Source organism: Gymnodraco acuticeps, unplaced genomic scaffold (genome assembly GCF_902827175.1).
Source record: "Gymnodraco acuticeps unplaced genomic scaffold, fGymAcu1.1, whole genome shotgun sequence".
NCBI classification, from domain to species: domain Eukaryota; kingdom Metazoa; phylum Chordata; class Actinopteri; order Perciformes; family Bathydraconidae; genus Gymnodraco; species Gymnodraco acuticeps.
The window spans coordinates 1-20,951 of NW_022992316.1; the positions used below are offsets into that span (position 1 = coordinate 1).

The following is a 20,951-nucleotide window of genomic DNA, read 5'->3' on the forward strand; positions in this document are numbered from 1 at the left end:
CCATTTTTAGACACCTTATATTTTAAATAATTAAGATACTATACAGTTATACATCAACTTAATAATGAACATGTGACACAAAAGAATGTTCTAATGCTTTACAATAAGTAATTAACGCAATTATTTGAAACTTAAGTGGTAGTAAACTTGTACAAAATACCAGTGGTGCAGCCAGTGCCGGTTCTAGACCAATTTGACTGGGGGGGGCCAGGCTGGGGCCAGTTATTTTCTGGGGGGGCACAATAAATGACGAAAAAGATAAAGACAGTATGAAGTAATTGCGCATACACCTAAGAAAACAATGCAATACAGTTATTGGTAATTGTTTCATTACACATTATTATTGCTTACCTTTGTGTGCTGTTTGGGTCTGTGGGACCCGTTTTCAGTGTTTACTAAAAGAAAATGTATGCAATTTAATTATTTGAACCTGCCTTATTTGGGGGTGAACCTTCGCTAGGGGGGTCCGGGGGCATGCAGCCCGGGGAAGATTTTTTTTTAAATGTTGAAGTTAATTGCATAATCTGGTGCACTTTGAGCACAACATGAATTTATGGATACACTCTCAACACTCAGATGAAAGAGAGCTGTATACTTTTCAATAATCCAAACATCTTTAGAATATGATCACAACCAATAACAAATAATTTAAACTGTTTATTCTTATCTTATGTTACCTATAGTTAGTATTCATTCTTTTTATTTATGCATATTTTACCAATCACTCCCCTTTCAAATTTTTTTTTTTACTGTCCTATAGTACACATTGGAATGATTTCTTTTTTTTTTACAACACATTAAATAGATAAAGGTGTGCTCTCTCTAGCTCTCTCTCTCTGTCTCGCTCGCTCACAGAGCGTGACGATGACGGCGTGCGCAAAAAAAAAATCGAAAACCTATTTGTAAAGTGGGGGCTATTGAGGGCTTGCGAGATACCGGTAGCTCGTGATCGACGTGTTGGAGACCCCTGCTCTAATGGGTCCGACTAGAATGACAAATATCGTTACTTCCGCCTATTCCGTCAGCCAAGAAATCGTTTAATCATAAACTATTTTTATTTTTTATTTTTAGGGGGGTCCAAAGGCAGTGTTAGGCACTCACCCCCCCCCCTAGAACCGCCCCTGGGTGCAGCTGTTGTCATGTTCTTCACAGATCCCTCACAAATGAATTGAGCAAGTCACTAGTTTTTGGTCATCCGTGTCTCCCTTTCAAATGTGGGTTTTCCTGACCTTTGTGCTGACCCCCCCATAGATCCATTGACCCTTCAGCATTGAAGTCTTGGATTGGCCAGACTAATACATGTCTAATGTAAAATAATTAAAACCATTCACAGTTAAGAATTAGATATTAATAGTAATGTTTTAACTGTAAAATTAATATGTCTATATTTCAAATGTGTTGCCTTTTTATCGAAGTGATTATAATTTTATGCCAATATTTTCCTATGGTAAAGTTTCGTTTTGCACTTTTATTTTGGTAGTAATAAGATCGGGACTCTTATTTTGAAGGAACTTTTACCGGAAGTGAATGCACAACGGAGCAGAATCATGAGCAGAATGTACATATATATTTTGCCTCCCCAGACTTTACACATTTCCTCTTTGCTTTTCGTTCGGGTTCACCTTGCGCTCTATCAGTTGAATCACTTTGAACATTCGTTTGAGATGTTGACGGGTTGGCCGAACTTTTTACCCCACAGTCAAACAACTTAATTTGCTTAGCCGTTTTTTGTAAAAACAAACACACGGCGCACGTGCATCGCTTTCTGGCTCCGTAATCACACCAATTCTTTCACACACACATACGGGTATTGGGCCGTGCGCGACACCGTACTTCCGGTATCCACCGTTTTACACGAGGTGCAAGCAGCCGTACACCGTCTAGGTATTGCTAAGCTTCCTGTACTGAATATCATAGTCTATTGCCTTAATCAATATCTAGTCAACTCTAAAATACCACATATATGCAATGGCATGATAATATTATTGTGACAAGTGGGGTATTCACCTGGTGTTTCCAGAAGATAGACGTAGATGCTGCCAAAATCGACGAAGGCCACTTTCGAGAGTCGTTTTTCCATACATCTGCAGGCAGTCTGTAAGGGCAATCGGACAACCCACACAGCTCTAGTTTACGCTGGTAACGACCTAGAGCACACCCCTCAAGTCCAGAGATGTAATCCGAAGACATGCAGCGATTTCTTCGGTCGTTAATTCAGAAAAAAAACCTAGTGCGCTCTGCCTGGATAGTTAGCTAGCTGTTTATATTAGCGCCTCCAGGATATTTGCACCTCCAGGAAAATGGCGTATTTATATATATATATGGCGCGTGTTGCATTGTGGGTAGCTCGTGGCGTCACTGTGTGTGAAAGAATGCACGTGCAACTCAAGTCTCAGGTTCCGACTGGTCACAACAATAATTAAATATCACTCTTAATACAACAGTGAAGTCTGTGTCCAAAGCATTGGAGGTTGGGCCACTCAGTCAGTCTCAAGGCTTTAATCATGTTGGAACCGCTGTCCGTAGTCATGCAAACAAGACGGTCTTCTCGAAGCTTCCAGGAGGCCAGCGAGTCTTGTAACCCTTGGGCTATTACTTCGCCAGTGTGGTCGTCCGGGAAGTACGATGTCTGCAGGCACATGCCTCGCAGGGCCCATTCTCCGTCAATAAAATGCACGGTCAGACTCAAATATGGGTGTGTGGTTCGGCTGGACCATAGGTCGGTAGTGGTGGAATAATAAACTACGTTTTGCAGCTGCTCTGCGACTGTAGCTCTTGTTTTGTTATATAAATTGGGCAATGCAACTGTGGCGAAATGCTTGCGGCTGGGCAGTTGATATTTCGGGTCTATCGTTTGCAGCATCTTAATGAACCCGTTTTTTTCTACGGTATAGATGGGGACCATATCTTTTGCGATGTAATATGTCACCGCATCTGTGATCGCCTCCCACCGGGGCCCTTTCTTGTCATAAGGAATGACTGTTGAAAATGCTGCTGCCAAGGTTAACTGCTTTTTTGCAGGCGCTTTGTGGCTTGAGCTAGCATCTGCATCTCTTAGTGCTACACACTGCTGCCATTCCACTGCATGTCTCTGTCGCAGGTGCTGGAATAAGTTGGTTGTGTTCCCATGTTTTGCAGCGATCGTCTTTCTACAGACCTTACACAGAACAGTTGTTTGTTCTATGTCTGACTGCTTGTACCCGAACCACTTCCATACAACTGAACTTACTGAAGTGGTACCTTTTTTAGGAATGAGTTCTTCTTCATCTGTGTTCGTGGACATTTTTATGCTACGTCTGTCGTAGTGATGTGTCGGTCGCAAACTATTTAAGTGAACGACGGGAGCCGGCTCTCGCCCGCGAACGAGCCGTTTTTTTTGCGGAGGGATCGGCATGAAGGCACATTATGCAATGTGCAATGTGCACATTATCCCGCTCATCACATGGCCAAATTCTCAGCAAAGTAACGACATGACTCCCAATATTAATTGAAATGCTTTTATGGATTTAGAAAATGATTTTATTGATGTAAAAAATAGTTTTGTATTGATTTAAATTGACATGCATCCGCTAAGAAAAATAGTGCGTTGTTACCGTTTGAACTAACGTAGCAACGGCAGGAACTGCTTCGATAGTGTTTTTGAGGAGCTTTTTGATTACAGATCCAAAAAAAAAATCGCGGTTTTTCGGTTTAGCCATTTCACAAACCGTAGGAAAGTAAAAATGCAATTAATCGTGAAAACCGAAAAAATCGCCCAGCCCTAGTCATAGCCTTAGATCTCAGCAGTTCTCATCCCTAAACTTTAAGCGCCATGTCCTCTATAGGTGTGTGTATACTGTGCACAACAATTATTGTGTACAACCTGAAAGAATAGACCTATGCTCAGATCCAAGAAGCCCCATGAACTTTTTCATTTGATTAATGCTTACAACCTTTTGTTCTATCAATATATATTTTTCAGGAATGTCGGGAGTCATGTTATTCCTCTCATTGTTTCCTAGCAGATATGTCTTTGAGGGAATTAGGTGTTGTGTCCTATGTCTGATATTTGCTCCCTTTGGTAGAGCCGGTGTGCCAAACGTTATGTAGTGGAAAGATTAAGAACATCTATCAAATAAATCAATAGTCACGGGGCGCCATTTCATTCTGGTTTGAAGGTGTGCATACTCCCAGGTGCTGTGAAATAAATCTTTTAAGTTATACACAAGTTGTTGATTCAGCTTGGCATAAAATACCTTTCAATGAATGCTTGCCAACAGGACAGACTGATATCAATCTACGAGGATGATGAATACTATTCGCAGAGTCCATTGCTCTGTAAGCAAAACTGTCTTTCTTCCTTTTGCAGAATATGGCTTCGGTGAATATGACAAACTGGTGCGGAGCGATCACGCAGGAGGAGAGGGGAAGAGGACGATCTGGGAGGTAAATAATGTCATGTTTTACAAAAAGACAGCAGTATTTTATACACAAGCTGCACAGGAAGTCAAATTAAAGATTCATATGCTTGCAGGCAGCATAGTTCTCTTCATATACAAAACACTACAATAACCTTAATGACGATTTTCCTATATCTTTCCCTGTCTTTTCTCGTGGTTTTAGCAGGTAAAATATGCCCTTCCTGGCGCCTTAATCCCACCTCCACCTGTCTCCAATATAACCTAATCACCTCCTGCCCAAATCACCGAAGGCCCAAAGCTGCGTTCAAATAAAAGCATTAACAAACTACTTTATTTAAGGCGAGACACGGCAGGCAAAACATCGTTTTTCAAGTACTGGTCAATTTTGAGATTTTGTGCTATTTTGATTCCATAACATGTTTTCTTTCAGGCTTTTGAAGGAAAACGTACAAAATACACATTTAAGTGTTCATTTTACTATAGTTTGTCTATTTGCGTCTGTAGATTCTCCTAAATTCAACCAAAAGTTAGCATTTCTAACGTAACATAAAGTACCGCGACCGCTGTGTGCACCATGTCAACAGAGGTATCGCTGGAAAGCTCCGTCTCTCCTGCACAATCTCATCGGATCCAAATATGGTCATTTCCTTTGATCAGCAACAATCGTGAAAGCACAAAGGGGTCTGAAACCAAGAAACGAAATCTCATTGGTTGGTGTCAATTTCTGACAACGTGATTCGTTCAGATGCGTCACGTGGTGTGCTAAAACACTTCCTGGTTAGCTTTCCGCTAGAAATTGAAATCTCAAAATGCCAAAAAAACGTTCACAGAGAAGACGACAACAATTGTCACTTGCACGAAGCAAAGGTTATAAAAAAAAATGACCCCGAACATGAAATACCTTCACGGAGTGCGTCGATGCGCAAGCTGTCATCCAAAGAACAGAGGGTTTAGCTAGCGCCTCACTGCAATCTTTAAAGGTCGTTTTCTCAAAATGAGTTTTTTCTCCTACTCTGAGTTCGAAATTTCAACTTAAGTAGCACGTAGATTCACCAAACCTTCCAGTTATATTCCTATCAATATTATGAAGGCTTTTACAGAAGGGTTTGCTCATATATAATTCATAGCCTGAATTATACAACATTGTATACCTAAAAACATGGCGAAAATGGATATTTAGGGCTGTTGACAGTATTTTCTGATTTATGGAGTGAAAAAGAGATATCCAAAATCCCTTCTGTAAAAGCCTTAGATACTAATATGACTACAAAATGAAACAAGAATTTTGAATCTGGCTATATCCAAAGTTCATAACTCAAATAATTGCCTATAAAAGCAAGAACATGTATGTTTAGGGAGGCTGTGGCTCAGTGGGTAGTGTGCTGGACTTTGAACAGGTGATGGCAAGTTCAAACCCCCTCTGCAGTCAGCATGTCGTCTGTGTTTGGATTAAAAGCGGACTAACAATGACATGTCATGTAATGTTTAACTATTAAATAATATTAACAATGCCTGGCTCCAACATGTTCTATTTAATATATAACATAGGTATTACGAATATCAATCATTTAGTCATCAACATGTAGTATGGTAGTACGATAAGGAGGTGAACCAGTAAGGAGTGTTGGTTTCAGTAGTAGTGTCAATCAAATCAGAAAAGATCTTTAAAAAACCTTACTGGGATATAAAAGCATTTCTACTCACAGAAAGACATTATTAGTTAATACAAATAACACTCCGCTTGTTATCTGTCTTCTCTAACCTCTTAATGGTTGTTTGTTTCCCGTTTAAAGTGATTTGGAAGAAGATCTGCTTGGAGAGGATTGGCTGTCGGGGAAAAAGGTAAGAACATACAAAATCTCACTGTTTTATGTTTTCGTGCCAAAAGAACACTTGCATGTCCGTATGTTTCTCTGCTTACATGCAGGAAACAGAAAACATTGTCTGTGTGTTGGTAGAACATTTAGAGAAGAGAAGTGACTGGTGGCAGGTGGCTCCTCCACAGGGGGAAGTGTTGATGTGAAGCAGGAGGAAGTACAGTAGACAAAACAGAGCAGTGTGGACCTGCCCAGATTGCCTTCACCACATGGGAATCGATCCTCTGGGGTTGGAGGAGGTCCCCTGCCCTCAGGCCTTACAAACAACCCAAAGAAGACAATATTTAAAAAGCACTCAATAACAGATGACTTATTTATAGGCAGTGTTAGAAAATGTTTTTAGAGAGTCCATGGACAAGTGAGTTTGGCAATTTACTTGTCCGAATAAATGCAGGTCACCCTTGAAAAAGAGATCTTTTGATCTCAAGGGGCTTTCACCTGGTTAAATAAAGGCTACAAACAAAAATGTTTCTCTTGTAGCTATACGTTGTGTAAGGGAAACTTCTGCAGCAATGGAGAGTCAGGACTCAGAGAGACACGAGGAGAGTTGGAGCTTTGATGTCAAACAATGATAGTTTATTGCAAGGATACGGCCGGAGAATTCACATCACAAGTCACAGCAGCAAAAGGTTCTGACTGCACGGGTGGGTTGTCATGTCAATTCTGATCATCCTCGCATCTCGATAGACCTTTTAACTAGTTTACAGAGAGTCAAATCCACATATTGGGGATGGGCGTAAACATCTGCAGACACAGGAGATGTCTCTCACATCTGTGGAGCTTAGAAAGCCAGCTTTCTCACAGTTGTAACCCCCCCCCCTGTGCCCGGCAGGTCAGGCCATAAAACTTGACACTAAGTGCTGGAGCACATTCCTTAAAGCTGGCGTCACAAACAGGATTTGTTATTAACGTCAACAATAAGGTTAAATGTCTTAGGAGTAAGGAAGAATTATTCTCTAACACTTTGTACATGCTGCACCTATTTTAAATATTATTAAATATCAACATAAAGCATACAAGAATCTGGGTTACTGTAACTAACATTTTATTGTTTATTTGGCAAGAATTATACACTAGACTAGTAGTAGTGATAGCACAGTGTCAGTGGGTGCTTCTCAATGTCGAGGACGCTTGCTTGGTAGCACACGTCTTCCGAGTCACTTGCTTCAGAAGCGAGGCAAGAATCCTTCCTAGCCTCGGAAAACAAAGAATGGTGGAACAGGTGTGCGTCATATGCGAGGCCACGCCTTAAATGGAGCGCGATTTCCGCCAAAGTCCGGTGCCTTGCTCAAGGGCACCACGGCAGGGCAGGAGGTAGCAGTCCACACTCCATATTTAGGTCTGGTCAGGGACTTGAACCGGCGACCCTACGGCTCTCAGTCCAAGCCCCTACTGACTGAGCCACTGCCGGACGAAAAGGTCTCTGCATTTGACCCATCCTAGTGTTAGGAGCAGTGTAGGGAACGGTGCCTTGCTCAGAGACACCTCGGTAGCACTTGGTCTTTCCGGGAATTGAACCGGTGACCTTCCAGTTGCCAAGCCAAGTCCCTTCGACTTCGCCACCGCCGCCCTAAAATGGAAGTGATTAGTAAAATATCCATAAGTCGTTTTGATAAAATACAGTTTCAGTTGCACTTTTAATGAGAACATGTACGTTGTTTTGTACAGCTTATACAAATACTTTTCAGTCGTAATTTGTCCGCAGCTCATTCTGTAAAAAATAAAAAATCGTGAACTTAAAATCGTGTATCGAATCGTGAGTTGAGTGTATCGTTACATCCCTACTTCTTTCTGTTTCAGAATCCCTCAGAAGTGTCGGATGAAGAGCTGAATGACGACCTCCTACAGAGTGATGATGAAGAAGTCACCATGAGGTCAGCTGAGTTTTAGTGGATTGCAGTACAGTATCTCTTTTATCTGCAACCTACCAATAAATAACCTGAACCTTTTTTTGGTTGATTCTAAACAAACAAAGTCTTGGCTTTCAGAATATCAAACTCTTATTGTCATATTCAGATGAGCAGTGTGTGTGTGTTCAGTAAATACACACACTTACACACTCGTACCCAAACTGACACTCGCCAGCTTTCATCTGAACGTTCTCTCGTCAGAGGAAAAATAAATGCCCTCGTCCTTGAGGCTACTAGCTTAAATTGATTGAGCTTAATCGATAAGAATACAAAGATTTCAGAATGACAGCTAATCCAGTCGTGGGTCTTAGGTGGGGGGCAAGGGTTACTTTTACCCCAAAATATGAAGCCTCTTAAAAAACTAAAACCAGCAACCTTTGAACGTCTTTTCCTCAGAATCCTGTCTTGGTACTAGTCATGATGTTATCTGAAGTATTTTGCTGAATATTTGGAGAGTAAACACCATGATATCTTTGGAAAGCTAACCATATGCTCTCAAAATGTGTCTGAGCTCGATGTCTTTACTCACCACTGTTTTCCCACCGTGTGTTTTATTTTCAGCGGTCAGGGTGTCAACGCCACAGTCAGCTTGGGCGCATCCTCGCAGGTGGCAGAATACACAGATGACGTCGTGAACCTGGGTGAGGAGGAGGAGGAGGGTTACCAGCAAGAAGAGGAGGGATACACACAGGAATACAGCCAAGACAACAACAACACACAGATGCCTGAAGAAGAAGAACCAATGGATTACACTGGAGAGCAAAATGAGGGTGACGACGGCTACCAGGATGAAGTGCTAGACATCCAAATCAATGAGCCCATAGATGGGGAGTTTCAAGTGAGTTCTCACATTTGTTTACTCGTAAAAACACACACACACACACACACACACACACACACACACACACACACACACACACACACACACACACACACACACACACACCCCCTATTGTGTCAGAGATAATGTCACACTCGCTATAAACGGACAGTCGGGATTGAAAATCTATTCAGGAGAAGGAGATGTTTTTTGGGGATTCATCACCACGGTAACACTTTATATTACGGTACACACATTCACCATCAACTAGTTGTTAATTAGCATGCATATTAGCAATATATTGGCTCTTTGTTAGTCATTATAAAACACTTATTAATGCCTTATTCTACATGACCATATTCTCCCAGTACTACTACGAGTTTTTCCTCAATAACCCTCTAATTAGTACTCATTTATTGTAAGTAAGGAAGTTGTTGTACATGAGTTTTGGTCTTAATATGTTCAATAGTAGCAGTACCACAAGAATAGTCATTCTCCCATAATAACACCACACAAATATGGTATATTCTCATGTAGCAAGAAATGAAACTACAAGTGTTAATTGTGTCAAAATAACAACAAAAATGTGGTGTTTCTAACTCAGAATATGTTCCCTATTTGAAAGTGAAGTCTTGTTCATAACAAATAAGCTAGTAGTTTGTCTCTAATATGTTAATTAACAACTAGTTGAGAATGAATAAGTCCAAAAAACGTCCATTAGGAGAAACTGGAAACAAATCTGAAAGAGCTGAGGTTGACGTGATTTTTACAGATTTCATACGAGAAAAGGCAAAACAAATATTATTCTCTCTAAATGTATTTCTCTTAAACAATTAGTTAAATATACAAAATATTACTCAATACATTTTCTGCTAAATGCAAATAAACTACCAAACAATATCTTGTATATTCTCATGTTAATTAAAAAGTATTTCTAACTCAGAATATGTTCCCTTTTTGAAAGTGAAGTCTTGTTCATATCAAATAAGCTAGTAGTTTGTCTCTAATATGTTAATTAACAACTAGTTGATGGCGTTGTTTTAGGGATACATTCTCACTTCCTGCCCGTTCATTTCTCCGTCTTGCTGACAGAGTTTGTGTTGACAGCTTGTTTGGTTGCTGGCTCCCTTTTTTAAATCCCCGTGCCTTTGTGACCTTGGGTTCTGTATCTTTTGGGGCAGTAAGGAGCTGCTTTGTGTCGAGGAGATGTGCTGCCAATCGGCGGAGGTTAATGTGGGGGGCTTTTATCTCGTGCTGTAGACTGCATCTGATAAAGTCTCATGCAGGTGAAAAGATTATTGACCTTCCTGAGGACACCCCGTACAGTTTTCCAATGATTGATGCGAGTTTCCCTTTCATTCCTTTCCCTTCCCTCTTAGCCAGGACTAATAGGATCAAAGATAAGACCAGATCCATGTGCAAATGTCCGTTATGGTCCATTTACTAAGGTGCGATGGTGTTTGGCACCTGACGGAGATATATCAGCCTTCCTCCATTTCCCCAAACAAAGATAACAGATTGACCTTCTTACTCTGAAGCCTATTCACCATATTTTGGGGGGAATGTGTGCACGTGTGTTTGTACTATGTATAATATCTGTTTACAAGGTCACTAAACTGCCTGGCCTTGACATTATGCTTGCTGTGGTTTTCATTGAGTGCTATGTGGAACAGTTTAAAGGATTAAGCCGTTGTGTTCCCCCGAGGGCAGCCTGTCCATCCCAGTTTTTTCTGCATTAATATGTGCTGCTGTTTGGCAGGTTAATGGAGCGCAACACCAAACACCACGGTGTGACCTTCTGTCTGACCTTCTGTCTGACCTTATTTAGGAATGAGTTTTTGAGGGTGTTACGCAGAAAGTATGAGTGACTAAAAAGAGCCTATAGTGTTTGTTGTTAAGGATCAGATGTTATCTCTTTTCTGTAGGCTAATACTTTAAGTGTGAATATATACGCCTGAATCTGCTTTATGGTTCTCATGCAGCAGTTTATTGGCACTATGGGAGAGTAGAACGTTTTTTCACATTTTTGAGACGTTATTTAAAATGTTACCGTTAAAACACTCTCTATCAAAGACTAGAATTCACTACGGAGCTTTTTGTAATGGATTACATGTAACGTAATCAGACAAGAAAGCGGTATTCCCTTACAATTAGTGGTGCACGATAATTATCGGCCCGATATTAGGAATTATGACGTCATCCCGATAAACCCGATAACAGTATTAATAGCCCCGATAATATACAATATATTTTTTGGGTAAAAAGTAAGAAAGAAATACTGCGGTGTGGGTGGATTGGGATGAGGGGCGCTTGTTTTTCACTCAGCTCCTCCCGTTTTGCCAGTACTGTGGTATTAGTGGTTTAGGAAGAGGGGAGTTCTTCACAAATCCAGCGCTCCCTAACTCGTGCCTGGCTGTGACGTAAATGGTGTGCGGCCGTGAAGCCAGGACAGTAAACAAACATGTCGTCGGTAGTATGGGACTATTTCAAAGCTTCAGAGTTAGATAGGTCGCTTGCTATTTGTATTAACAAATGCAGAAGTTCCACGAGGAGGGAAAAAGGCAACGAGCTATAATACTTCCAACCTGATTAGTCACCTGAAACATCGCCATCGCTACGACGGTGTGTTAAAAGCGTACGAAGACGCCTGCGCTGCTAAACTAGCGGCGAATCCAAAGCCAGCTGCAAAGGCACCGGGGCTTTTACCGATCGACGAGGCTTTTGGAAAAGGCAATACTCAAAAAAATACTCAATTTATATTTATTTGGGAAAATAAATATGGTCACTTTGAAGAGTCAAAACTGTTCTTGGCTTTGTTTTGTTCATAGTAGTAACGCTCACGTCATTTGCTCACTACTAGTCTTTGTTTTACCACCAGGTGTGCAAAAGCTACAGGTACATTTAATATATATATTATATTATTATCGGTCTTGAGAAGCAGGAAGGTATCGGTTTCAAAAAACCAATATCGTGCATCCCTACTTACAATCACTTGAAATGGGGATAACGATGGGACAATACATCAATTAAAGATCCTATACATTAAATAGTGTGTGTTAGGGCTGCTCAATTAATCGTATTTTAATCGCAATTATGGATTGCAACGATTACGAAAACAACGTAATCGAAATAATTAAATAAAAATATTATTATTAATCTTTTTTATTTTTTTTTTATTTTTGGTTTTTCAGTTGAGTTATCCTTAAAGTTCAGGGTAATCAACTGTTAAAAACATACGGTTCACATTTTCTCTCCAATAAATGGATGTTTTCAAAGTAAATGGATAATCGTTTTTAATAATCGTGATATCAATTCAATAATTGATATCACGATTATTTGGGTCAATACCCAAATAATCGTGATATCAATTATTGACCCAAATAATGGAGATTATGATTTTTGCCATATTCGAGCAGCCCTAGTGTGTGAGCTTAACTGTGTTAAACTAAAACGGAGCAAGCTTAGATTTTATTTCTGCTTTTTTAAACTCGTGTTTCACGAAAGGCAGGTTTTCCTATCAATCTGTTAATTGTAATGAAATACACGTTTTTAAAGTAACCTTATCCCAACCCTGGATAAGACATTGTTTGCTGGATTATATAAAATGAATACGTCATGTTTTACTCGCTAGTAAGAACTGATTTGTCCTCCCTCACAATGTTTGTTTTTTCGGCATGGAGTCGTGAACTTAACGCAGTGATTTGCGCGGAGTCAGTCAATGATATTTTCACCATCAGTGAACTGGGAAGACGTGCTTTTATCCGTGCCTGCTTTTCTGTATATCATGTCAACATTTACATCTCATTGAATTTCAAATGCTGTCAGGAATAGTAATGAAGCCTTGCTCCCACTGTTATGGTAATTTGGGCTGGGAGAGAGGAAGAGGAGAGGGGGGGGGGGTTACATGGTGTCTCCCCCAAATCCTCCATCACATTTTAATGTCTGCCGTATGCTCCGTATACATTTGTTTTAATCTGTTTAACGTGCGGATATTCAAAAGTCTAATATCATTTTCTCCACGTTTTTTCATTTGTGCCTTTTTGGAAATTGTCCTCTTTGATGTCACTTATTGTTTTTTACTTGTACTTGTGTTCTGGTGTGTGCGCTGAGCCGTGAGTTGTTTGTCTGACTGTGCAGCACTTTGGTCTGGGGGTGTTAAAGTGCCTTATCAATAAAGCTGTATTGTCTTTATCGTAGCATAGTCACCATGTTATCAATATCCATGTGATCTATAAAGGATGATGAATACCAAACGTCCTATGAGCATGGAGTCCATCAGGAGGCCCCAGAGGAGCAGCAGCACGAGGAGGAGGAGGAGGTAGAGGGGGAGGCGCAGCAGGAGGAGGAGGAGGAGGATGAGGAAGAACCAGCTGATGGTTCCCAGCTCTTCGACAGCGAGGAGGTTTGTTGACACAATAAAAACACTTTCTGAATCGGCCGTTGAAACGCAGCAAAGAGGCGGCAGATATTTATTTATTGTGTGTGTGGTTTTAGCAGTGTATGTATGAGTAAACATTTTAAACGTTTAGCTTAAAATATATGGTTTGAATATGGATATTTAGTGTTAAATGTTGAACAGTATAACATATTTTTATTATAGATTGGACTGCCTTTTTCTTGATTGATCTATTTTATGATTTGATCCGATTAATTTCCTAAAAGTCTGTCACTATTTTCTTGAACTCTAGATGTCTCTAGATCTTTGAATAAGTTCTAGAAGAAATAATAATTAAATATCTTGTCTATATCCAAGGCCAAGATATTTGGTTCTAGAAGACTTAGAAAGCCAGAGAATATTTACTTTTAGAGGCAAATCTTATTCATTTTTGAAGCTGGAACCAGAGAATACTTTGCGTTTTGGCTTAAAAAGATGACGTGAAATGTATTTTGATTATCAACATTTGGGTAGATTTAACTAAAGGATCAAATGGGACCAAAACGGCAAAAAATGTGTATTTTTCAACTTTTGAAAATGCTTTTTTCTTGACTGATCTATTTTATGATTTGATTTTGATTAATTTCTTAAAAGTCTGTCCCCATTTTCTTAAACTCTAGATGTCTGTAGATCTTCAAATATCTTGTCTATATCCAAGACTGAGATATTTGGTTCAACAAGACTTAGAAAGCCAGAGAATATTTACTTTAGAGACAAATCTTGTTCATTTTCTGAAACCAGATACTTTTTGCTTAAAAAATGACTTTTTCTCTATTTTCTTGATTCTTCATTTGATCTATAAAATACCATGAGGTCTGTCACTATTTTCTTAAACTCTAGATGTCTGTAGATCTTCAAATATCTTTTTTATTCAGGCTAACTATCCGAAACCCAGATATAAGGTTCTAGAAGAAATAGAAAGCCACAAAATATTTACTTTTCAGGCAAATCTTGTTCATTTTTTTGAAGCTGAAACCAGAGAATTCTTGCTTTAAAAAATGCTTTTTCTCTAGTTTCTTGATTCATCTTTACCATGAGGTCTGTCACTATTTTCTTAAACTCTAGATGTCTGTAGATCTTTAAATATCTTGTCTATATCCAAGACTGAGATATTTGGTTCTAGAAGACTTAGAAAGCCAGAGAATATTTACTTTTAGAGGCAAATCTTATTCATTTTTTAAGCTGAAACCAAATAATACTTTGCGTTTTGGCTTAAAAAGATGACGTGAAATGTATTTTGATTATCAACATTTGGGTAGATTTAACTAAAGGATCAAATGGGACCAAAACTGCAGATAAACACAGCCAACAGTCATTCAAAAAAAGTGTATTATTCGACTCTGAAAATGTCTTTTTAGGTCGAAAACGAAGCTGGGCCTGCAGAGGAAACAAAAGAGGAATCGGATGAAGAGGATGAGGAAGATGAAGACGCTGGTCGCATACGGTTCAAATCCGAAAGGAAGGATGGCGCTGTTGTGCGGCTGGCTGATGCAGGAAGTAACCGGAGGAATATTCCCGAAACACTAGGTACGCATTATTCCTTTATGTATTTATTTGAGTGCTATTACTACGGACCTGTGTTTCAAGTCTTCCATCTTCCCTTCATTAGAACTGTCTGAGAAAGCCAAGCAGGATCTGATGGAGTTTGAAGAACAGGAAAGACAAAAGAAACAGAACCGCTTATGGAGGCCGAGGCATGAGAGGAGGAATGCAAGGAGGAAGAGGAGGAAGAGGAGGAAGAGGAGGAGGCTTCCCATCTTTTGGAATGGGAGATTTCAGAGGAGGGAAACAGAGGGAGAATGATGGACCAGAGGCACTCTCTGATGGGAGTTCCTATGAGCATGCAGGTAAACAATCATCCACCATTTAAAGAGTCCTCTCCTGCTGATGTTCAGGTGTATATCAGTATGTAGTGTCTCTACTTTAAAGAGTCCTCTCCTGCTGATGTTCAGGTGTATATCAGTATGTAGTCTCTCACTTTTAAAGAGTCCTCTCCTGCTGATGTTCAGGTGTATATCAGTATGTAGTCTCTCTACTTTAAAGAGTCCTCTCCTGCTGATGTTCAGGTGTATATCAGTATGTAGTGTCTCTACTTTAAGAGTCCTCTCCTGCTGATGTTCAGGTGTATATCAGTATGTAGTGTCTGTACTTAAAGAGTCCTCTCCTGCTGATGTTCAGGTGTATATCAGTATGTAGGTCTCTACTTTAAAGAGTCTTCTGCTGATGTTCAGGTGTATATCAGTATGTAGTCTCTCTACTTTAAAGAGTCCTCTCATGCTGATGTTCAGGTGTATATCAGTATGTAGTGTCTATACTTTAAAGAGTCTCTCCTGCTGATGTTCAGGTGTATATCCAGTATGTAGTGTCTCTACTTTAAAGAGTCCTCTCTGCTGATGTTCAGGTGTATATCAGTATGTAGGTCTCTACTTTAAAGAGTCCTCTCCTGCTGATGTTCAGGTGTATATCAGTATGTAGTGTCTCTACTTTAAAGAGTCCTCCTGCTGATGTTCAGGTGTATATCAGTATGTAGTGTCTCTACTTTAAAGAGTTCCCTCTCCTGCTGATGTTCAGGTGTATATCCAGTAGTAGTGTCTCTACTTTAAAGAGTCCTCTCCTGCTGATGTTCAAGTGTTATATCAGTATGTAGTGTCTCTACTTTAAAGAGTCCTCTCCTGCTGATGTTCAAGTGTATATTCAGTATGTAGAGTCTCTACTTAAGAGTCCTCTCCTGCTGATGTTCAGGTGTATATCAGTAGGTAGTGTCTCTACTTTAAAGAGTCCTCTCTGCTGATGTTCAGGTGTATATCAGTATGTAGCTGTCTCTACTTTAAAGAGTCCTCTCCTGCTGATGTTCAGGTGTATATCAGTATGTAGTGTCTCTACTTTAAAGAGTCCCTCTCCTGCTGGTGTTCAGGTGTATATCAGTATGTAGGTGTCTCTACTTTAAAGAGTCCTCTCCTGCTGATGTCAGGTGTTATGTCAGTTATGTAGTGTCTCTACTTTAAAGAGTCCTCTCCTGCTGATGTTCAGGTGTATATCAGTATGTAGTGTCTCTACTTAAAGAGTCCTCTCCTGCTGATGTCAAGTGTATATCAGTATGTAGTGTCTCTACTTTAAAGAGTCCTCTCCTGCTGATGTTCAGGTGTATATCAGTATGTAGTAGTCTCTACTTTAAAGAGTCCTCTCTGTGCTGTTCAGGTGTATATCAGTATGTAGTGTCTCTACTTTAAGAGTCCTCTCCTGCTGATGTTCAGGTGTATATCAGTATGTAGTGTCTCTACTTTAAAGAGTCCTCTCCTGCTGATGTTCAGGTTGTATCTCAGTATGTAGTGTCTCTACTTTAAGAGTCCTCTCCTGCTGGTGTTCAGGTGTATATCAGTATGTAGTGTCTCTACTTTAAAGAGTCCTCTCCTGCTGATGTTCAGGTGTATATCAGTATGTAGTGTCTCTACTTTAAGAGTCCTCTCTCCTGCTGGTGTTCAGGTGTATATCAGTATGTAGTGTCTCTACTTTAAAGATTCCTCTCCTGCTGATGCTTCAGGTATATATCAGTATGTAGTGCTCTCTACTTTAAAGAGTCCTCTCCCTGCTGATGTTCAGGCTGTATATAAGTATGTAGTGTCTCTACTTTAAAGAGTCCTCTCCTGCTGGATGTTAGGTGTCTATACAGTATGTAGTGTCTCTACTTTAAAGAGTCCTCTCTTGCTGATGTTCAGGTGTATATCAGTATGTAGTGCCTCCTACTTTAAAGAGGTCTCTTCCTGCTGATGTTCAGGTTGTATCAGTATGTAGTGTCTCTACTTTAAAGAGTCCTCTCCTGCTGGTGATCAGGTGTATATCAGTATGTAGTGCCTCTACTTTAAAGAGTCCTCTCCTGCTGATGTTCAGGTGTATATCAGTATGTAGTGTCTCTACTTTAAAGAGTCCTCTCCTGCTGGTGATCAGGTGTATATCACCTGATCATCAGCACCCTCTTGTTCAGGAACTTTGGGATTTGTGCCCTTGCAGACCATTAACATGCATTAAAACCTACTCCAGGGGAAACCCCAGAAAGCAGAGCTTCTTGAAAGGGATTATCTTTTTGAATATGACATCATACTGAGCCACTCCTCCTGAAGAGCAGCTCAAGAAAGCTTCACTGGATAACATGATTTGAAACTGCTTGACTTTTTACCTCCTTGTATCGTCAGTTACGGCGAGGCTTTGTACTTCACGTGTGTTTTGATCTCTCTTCACTATCCAAGACCTTCAAGTCTTTTGTTGGTTTACGCGCGACAAAGTCTGCTATCTATGTTGATATATGGATTATAGCGAATCATTTGGCAGTCATCCATTTAGACGGCATTATGCGAAATTACATTTGCCCAGGATTTAGTTTCTTGTGGGCTTTTAATATTAGATATCAATCCAAGCATTTAATCCTTTGATTTACATGGCTCATCAGTTCATACAAGACCGGTTTGAAGGTCTAGGGAAAATATCATGGCTACCCTGAATAAAAGAGTGAGGACTGATTAGCAGGGGAAGGTTATTCAAGTCCAGCTCTCGTTGGAACCATAATACCTTTCCTTAATTGTGATATTTAGGGATTTTGACAATCTGCCGATACCGATTTTTCCCGATCTTTATGCAATGCATTAAGGAAAAAAAAAGAGTTATTGTTGGAAGGCGATGTTGAACAGATGAGTTTTAAGGGTTGATTTGAAAATGTTGAGAGAAGGGGCGTTGCGGATTTCTGCAGAGGGTGGGGGCAGCGACACTGAAGGCACGGTGCGGGGGCGTGAATGGGGAATGGAGAGCAGGCCGGAGTCTAAGGATCGAAGGGTGCGGGACGGGGGGTGGAGGAGATCTGTGAGGTACTGCGGGGAGAGGGCATGGAGGGATTTGTAGGTGAGGAGGAGGAGTTTGTCGGTGATGCGGGACTTGAAAACTTAAACAAGCCCAAAAGAAGCAACACATACATGTTGTGTAATTTAAAACTAAGGCCTCAGGATGACTTTAAGACGTGAACATGGGCATTTGGTTTTGTAACATTAAAGGTGGGGTAGGTAAGTTTCAGAAACCGGCTTGAGATACACTTTTTGTTATATTCCATGGAATGCTCTTAACATCCCGATAGCAATGAATATCTGAAGTGCTTTGACAACAAATCCATACTATATAATACTGTAAAAAGTACAATTGCCGCCCTGTCTGTCAGCCTTCCATCTCGTGCACGCACAAATGTATCTCGTGCCCTCATTGGGCGTGCCCTCATTGGGCGTGTATTGCGCATTCATGTGTGTTGGAGGAGGTGCTCTGAAGGAAGGGGCGGATTCTTTTCGGCTGTGTACTTTCAAATGTTAGTGTACTCGAGCCGGTTTCTGAAACGTACTCCACCTTCAAATAAAAATAATAAAAAATATTGTATAAAAAAAAAAATCCCGATCCCCGATTTTTCTCTCCCGATTCCGATCTTTTGAAAATCACGTGATCGGATCGGGACATCTCTAGTGATATTCAATCATTAAAGGGGCCCATTACGCTTTTAGGGCTCTCCATATCCTGTCTGTGTAGTTGTTGTGCTGCAAAGGAGTTTCCCACATGCTTTTTCACCATAGCAACCGTTCCCATAAACAAAACTGTGCTTGAATAATAAATACGTGTTCAAGCGATTGTCCTCAAGTTGTTTGACTTTTCACTCCTGCTGCTATTATCATTATTATTTAATTCATTTATTAAAGGCTGTACAATTAAAAACATAAACACTGGACATACATAATTAATGACAGATGGACGACACGCCATGAACATCGTGCTGTTAATGAGCGTGTACTTTTTAAAACGTACTGTATATTTAACCATGTGACTTATTTGGTCACTGGCTTGTTTGTTCCTTAAACAGATAGACTTGCCAATTACCAAGCACTCATTTCAAACTTTGCTTGGTTGTTATTGTTCACTGGCAGCACATCACCCCCACCCTGATCCACCTCCACTGGCTCCCAGTCAAGCACCGTATCACCTATAAACTCCTTCTTCTGACTTACAAATCCCTCCATGCCCTCGCCCCCCAATACCTGTCTGACCTTCTCCGCTACCACACTCCATCCCGGAAGCTAAGATCATCTGGACAGGATCTCCTCTCCACCCCCCCGCACCAGGTTGCGGACTTTTGGTGACAGAGCCTTCAGTGTGGCATCCCCCACCCTCTGGAACTCTCTCCCCCCCCGAAATCCGCGGCGCCCCAACCCTGGACATTTTCAAAAAAGCCCTCAAAACGCACCTTTTTACCAAGGCTTTCGCCACTGTATAGTTAGGTTTATTTTTCCGCTACTTCCCCCCCCCCCCCCCCCTTAACCTGTCTGCCTTTTTTCCCCTACTCCCCCCCCCCCTACCCGACTTGTAAAGCGACCTTGGGTTTCCTGAAAGGCGCTATAAAAATATTATTTATTATTATTATTATTATCATTTATCTGTTGTTGATGCGTCTCCGGTTGGTATATTTAGATGTTGAAAGACTTCTTAAAGGCGTCCTTAAAGAGCATAACTCTTCAGGGGGAACTTTTTATTAAATCCATTTCGGATGACATCATCCATCTAGCTTGTGAATTGATTTGTCGGCGTGTCTGCAAGCACTTGATGTATCATAGATGTGTTCTAGCTTGTTTTGATTCCCCTTCCTCTCCTGGCCCCATTTCTCCTTCCAATTAGCAGCAATCCTCCCGAATGCCTCTTCCTCATCAGCCTCATCAGCAGCAAATGCACTCTCAGCATCACCCTTCACGTCCGAGAGGTCCTCCCCCCTTCCAGGACCACGGGCGTGCGATTACCCAGCAGCCATTGCAGCCCCTCATCCCCCAACACATGGCTCACCGCTCCCCCCCCATGAGGCCCCAGATGGAGCCACCACCACGGATGATGAGTTCTCCGCCACCAAACTTCCCCCAGCAGCAGCAGCAGCACCACCAACAACAACCCCCCCCACAGTCCAAAAACATCCACATTAACCCCCATTTCAGAGGGCCAACGTCATCCCCCGTGCAAGGTACGTCAACCCACTATAGTGTGCTCCATATTAATAATAATAAAGCTTTATTTATATTGCACTTTTCATACAACAGATGCAGCTGTATGTTGTAACGTGTGTTGTCCTGTCGCCTGTATCTACTTGTCTCTCATCCCTATTTATAACTAATGCTGTTGATGTGTTGTGATTTTAAAAAGGTGTCTATTTTCATCTGGCCGGGGACCACAGCTGGAAATGAGCAATGTTGACTAAAGCTAATGCTGCATTTACTGTTTTTGTGCCGGTTGATCAATAGAGAGGCGAAGTCTACGTCTACTTCCGACCCATGGGACCTTATTTCGGAAAAATTGTATTGAAGTCAATGGAGAGTTATCTTTCTATCTCGTTTGAATTGTGCCATGAATTTACACACATGATGTTTGTCAATTTAAAAGATAATTTCCATGTCAAAAAAGTCAGTTTGTCGTAAAACTGTTGAAATATAAGACTATGAAAAATAC

The 20,951-nt window shown here is 40.7% G+C and overlaps 1 protein-coding gene across 1 annotated transcript in view; it reads left to right on the forward strand.

The window, feature by feature from the left end:
• Nucleotides 1–4,302: 4,302 nt before the first annotated feature.
• Nucleotides 4,303–20,951, forward strand: part of rbm33a (RNA binding motif protein 33a) — a 42,905-nt gene continuing 26,256 nt past the window's right edge. The window contains 10 exon segments of the mRNA XM_034208414.1: nucleotides 4,303–4,425; nucleotides 6,194–6,242; nucleotides 8,078–8,151; nucleotides 8,749–9,025; nucleotides 13,245–13,409; nucleotides 14,801–14,969; nucleotides 15,052–15,122; nucleotides 15,124–15,225; nucleotides 15,227–15,289; nucleotides 20,136–20,469. Coding sequence (XP_034064305.1) covers nucleotides 4,352–4,425; nucleotides 6,194–6,242; nucleotides 8,078–8,151; nucleotides 8,749–9,025; nucleotides 13,245–13,409; nucleotides 14,801–14,969; nucleotides 15,052–15,122; nucleotides 15,124–15,225; nucleotides 15,227–15,289; nucleotides 20,136–20,469 — 1,378 coding nt within the window. The 5' untranslated portion in view covers nucleotides 4,303–4,351.